This window comes from Chaetura pelagica, unplaced genomic scaffold, assembly GCF_000747805.2.
Source record: "Chaetura pelagica isolate M959 unplaced genomic scaffold, ChaPel_1.0 scaffold21, whole genome shotgun sequence".
Taxonomy (NCBI): domain Eukaryota; kingdom Metazoa; phylum Chordata; class Aves; order Apodiformes; family Apodidae; genus Chaetura; species Chaetura pelagica.
The window spans coordinates 2,252,066-2,256,674 of NW_009952251.1; the positions used below are offsets into that span (position 1 = coordinate 2,252,066).

The following is a 4,609-nucleotide window of genomic DNA, read 5'->3' on the forward strand; positions in this document are numbered from 1 at the left end:
GTTGACAGGGCCTTGCATGTCCTATAGGAATGCACTGCAATTATTTCCAATCACAATTAACCTGATTAGAATAATGGACAGGAAGTGTTCCTCTGTAGCTAATGCAGTTTGGCATCAGCTGACTGAAATCCTTTGATAATTTCTGCACAGATGGCTGGGCTGAAAGCAGCACTTTTTAAATTATTATTTTCATGGTCTCTTGGTAGGCCAAAACCTCGACACCAACAACAGACCTCCCCATTAAGGCGGACAGCGCCAACATCAACATCACAGCTGCCATATATGATGAGATCCAACAGGAGATGAAAAGGGCCAAGGTATCTCAAGCTCTCTTTGCCAAAGTGGCTGCCAATAAAAGTCAGGTGAGTGGTGAAGGGGATTTCGTTGTTGCGGGGCTTTTGGGGGTTTTGTTTTTAAAGCAAACTCTGGGGTTGGAACTAGACCCATTTCCTCCTCCCACCAATAAAAATACATCTGTTCCTGCAATAATAGTAATCTTAATCTCTGGGGAACCTGACATGTTTTTGGCTTTTGCCTGCTTAAGTGGTTTTCTTTTCCCTTTTAAAATGTGCTGAGGAAAGGATCAGTTCACAGCCAAGCTTTTTCTCCCCTTGGCATAACTAGCAGAGGTGCATAACTTACCTCTGGTAGTGGGATGAGTACCTTTCAAAATGATAGCATCCTTCTCGTTTGGCAGGTAAAGAAATGGCTTTCTTGAGTAATCAACTGAGCAAAGGCAATGGGAAGCTCCATATTAGGCAGGTGTTTCCTTTTTTTATGTTGTATGTGCTGTACACAGTATTGCCATGTGAATAATTCACATGAGATCAAATCATTTTTAGAAAAAGGCATGAGAGGGCACTGCTGTGAGTTCTTCTGGATTAATTTCCACCTTGGGTGTAAAAAATACATGTGGGCAGACCTAGGTCAGGATGAAATTCTTGAAGACGATCCATTAATTTAAAAATTTCATCCAAAACTTTAAAAAAATAAAGTGTACCACAATACATTTTGTGGAAAGGAGGACAGGCAGTTTTTTGTAGGAAGGGCAGCAAGTGGATTGGACACTATTGGAAGGAATTGTTTTCTCAGTGAAAAGGGCTATTTCTGATCCCAGATGAAATAACTCAGTTGTGATAGGAGAGGGCATCAATACGCACACAGAAATGCACAGATGTGTCTGTGACAGTAAGAGAGGGGGACAGAAGTATCTAAATGGATGCATTCTGCAAGATCCATACTTCCTTTTCATCTGTGCAGGGAAAAAACATCGTAGTCATTAAATAGAAGTAAAATAAGAGGTTGAAAGGCATATAAAACCAAAACAAAACACAGCAAAGGCTATCAAAGCACATGGGAGAGCCTTATACTTGTTACAGGTATGTGAGTCCTGACACATGGAGGTTTGATTTGGTTTTCCTTCCTCTTTTAGTAATTTACATTTTACTTTCTCTTGTCAGGGTATGGGAGTTACAGTCTGCAACCCCTCTACTCCCCAACAAAATCCCAGGCACAGTATGCAATACATAAAAGGAAAATACCATGGAACCCTCTTAAACTGTTAAATGCTTAAAAATGTACCATGTACCACATGGCAAAATATAATGAGAACTGGAGCTGTTAAATGAATAAAGCTGTTAAAAGCATAATGCCACTTGGCACAACTACTGTGCATTTAACGGTTTTCCACTGTGTAATAAATGACATATGTGGTAAACGTGCAGTAAATATAAAAACTGCACAATTGATTTTGCAAACGTGCCCCTTATTCTTTATTCCATGCAGATATCAAAGTTCCACCCAGAATCCGGACTGGACAGCTTTTAATAAGGAGTGCCTAACACAGACTGAATGCCAGCCTTTCTGAGGTTTGGCTTAAAATTGCCTGCAAGCTTCCTGTCATTATACCCAGAGGCTTCTTGAAATAGAGGACTGAACCACCCAACAATAATTTGGGTGGCTCACCAGCTTCAGTCTGTGCCAGCCTGAGTGTGCTTCTCTGGCATCATTGCACACCAGCACCAAAACAAAAATAAGTTTCATAGTCCTTCACATGGAAAAAGAACAGGACAGATTTTGAAAGCCAGATGCAAAAGGTTAGGAACAGGATCCACAAATGTTATTATTTAAAGCAAAGTTACTGCACATAAAGGTTTTGTTTCCTCAGCAGCAGCAAATAAAGAAATGCTTCTGAGGCTGATGTTTCTTTTGTTTCATAGCCCTGCCAAAGCAATACTGGCTCCCTGCGATGACCCAGCATTCACCATGCTGAGATGTCATAGTGCTCTGCTGGAGCATGGAAGTGGTTTATGGGGGCACTGGAAGGCAGGGACAAAGAAGCTGTAGCCAAGAACTACAGTGATACAGGACCTCCCCCTGCCCCAAAGCCCACCTGCATGCCTGCCCCTCAGCCTGGCTTGCGGTGCCTGTGGTGTCCCCTCGCTGGCTGGGGTACCCTGTGGCCAAGGAGGAGTGCCAAAAGCAAGGACACAGTTGCTTGTCTAGGCAAGAGCCACCAGCATGGTAGGATGGTTGGCATGTCCCCTTAGATGTAGCTTGCCTAAAAAGTAGCAGTGGGGCTTTCCCAGTGCATTGTCTAGGCAGCTGTGCCAGTTGTGGGCATTTCTGGTGAAGATGCTGCTGATTTTAGCAGCTGAGTTACATGGTGGGAAGTGCTCATTGAAAACTGCCCATGTTTGCAGAAGAGAGAGTTTCAAAGGGGGGGTAAAAACAGCTAGTCTGAGGGTTTGCTTAGACTCTCCGCCAAGGTTCGTTCACTTGCTGTTCTCCACAGGCCTGGCTTGCATTGCGTTGGCTTCCTCTATTATTCCCTTGCCCCAGACTACTGAGAAGCTTCCAGTTTGCTAACAAGGCATGTGTTATGTTGGGCACTGCTGTTCTGTCAACAGCAATCCACGGTGCTGTGAGATCTTCACAGTTTTAACAGCCAGTGAATCTCCGACAGGGCTGTTTTGGCATTTTATACACAGGGCTGTATGTCATGTACCCAAGAGAGCATCCAGAGCCATTGGAGGCCTCGTGTCATCTTCTGTCTTCATACAGGAAGAGAGGTACCCACTGAGAGCAGTTACTGCAAGCACCATCATCTTCTGGTGGAGTTAATTGACCTCTAATTTAGCAAGTAGCCATCTTTGTTCTTAAGTCATAGCAGAGTCTCAATTCAACAACTAAAGGGGAGGGCAGCTGCTAGAAACAAAGGTTTCAAATCACAGAGTTCACAAGTTAAAGTAAATGCAGGGAACAGGGCCTTGTGGAGGTACCAAGGTAGTATAGTGAGACTTCTTTAAGGGAATCAATCTTTTATCAAAATCTTAGGCCATGCACTTAGACATTGACTTTTTTATCACTACTTTACTGTAAATGCATTTTGTACCTTTTAACTTACGTCTAGACCTTTTTAGTTTTGTTTGTGAAGGTCTGTTCATCCCTTTGTGTTTTTGAAGGCAACAGGAGCCGAGGGGCTCAGTGTTCTCCAAACACATCCTCCTAATTGTCATCTTATTTTAGTTGCCAACTGTTAGTGGTGTACCTGCTGGACAGTGTGTTTCTCTGGGGATCCTGCCTGCTTGTGCCCTTTGTCCTTTAAATGGCTAAACCTGGGACCACTATTATCACGTTGGGAGTGTTTCTGAGTGTGGCTGGAACACCAGGATTTGATTTCTAATCTGTGCTTTAGGCTTTCTTGGTTATATTTGATTCACAAGGAGATGGGTTTCCAGTGTGCCATTTCAAAGAGGTTTGAGTGGCTTCTGAGTCTCCAGAACTGGGCAGTGGGACAAGTGGAGACTTTGACCTTCAGCTGTTTCAGATTTGGACTGTCAGTCTTGAATAGCAGCTTCTATGTCCAGTTCTGCACCTGCTCTATGTTACAGCTTTGGGAAAACCATTTCCCCCTTGACCATTTGCTAGCACTTCTGTAATGCTATGCAGCAGCATCCTCTGCTAGCATGAGGCTAGCTGTGCTCAGCAGATGCTTTTTTTGCCTCTTCTTTTTTTTTTCTGTCAGTGTGAATCCATTTAGAAACATAGTTCTCTTCATAATAAACAGTCACTATCAAAATATATAGTGGGCATAGCTGGCTGGAGCTCTTGTTGACAGTCTGAGGGAGCACAAAGTTTGGATGAACGTGGAGACCAAACTTCCAACAGTTCTCCTAGGGCAAGAGACTATCCTTCATCAGGCTGGGGTGGTATTGGAAGGTGGGACATGTGCTGCTGGGGATTTGTTTGGGGCAGGGCAAATGGAAAAGTTTGACCTTCACCAGTCCAGTGCAAACAGAAAGTAAATCGAAATTCTTCCTCAAGGGTCTGGAATTTGTTCCAGTTGCACCACAGTAAAGCAAAAGGGACCCCGTGAAGCAACATCTGAGAAAACATTAAGCTGGAAAAGCTCAGTCTCTGATTTGTATCTTTGCCCCATTTAAAAATGAACAAACAAAAAATAAACTTGACTGGGAAAATGGAGGCTGGAGATAGAAAACTCTTTCAGTTAAGACTTTTCAGGTTAAGAGAAACCCAGGGCCATGGACTGAAATCCCTACAACAGTTCCTCACCTTTCCTCTTGACTTTTCATGTTGAGATTCCTGC

At 43.4% G+C, this 4,609-nt stretch overlaps 1 protein-coding gene across 1 annotated transcript in view; it reads left to right on the forward strand.

Annotated features, from left to right (window-relative positions):
• Positions 1 to 4,609, forward strand: part of SATB2 (SATB homeobox 2) — a 108,206-nt gene that overhangs the window by 72,577 nt on the left and 31,020 nt on the right. The window contains exon 7 of the mRNA XM_010007357.1: positions 207 to 362. Within this exon, the coding sequence (XP_010005659.1) occupies positions 207 to 362 (156 nt within the window). The remainder of the gene's footprint in view (positions 1 to 206; positions 363 to 4,609) is intronic.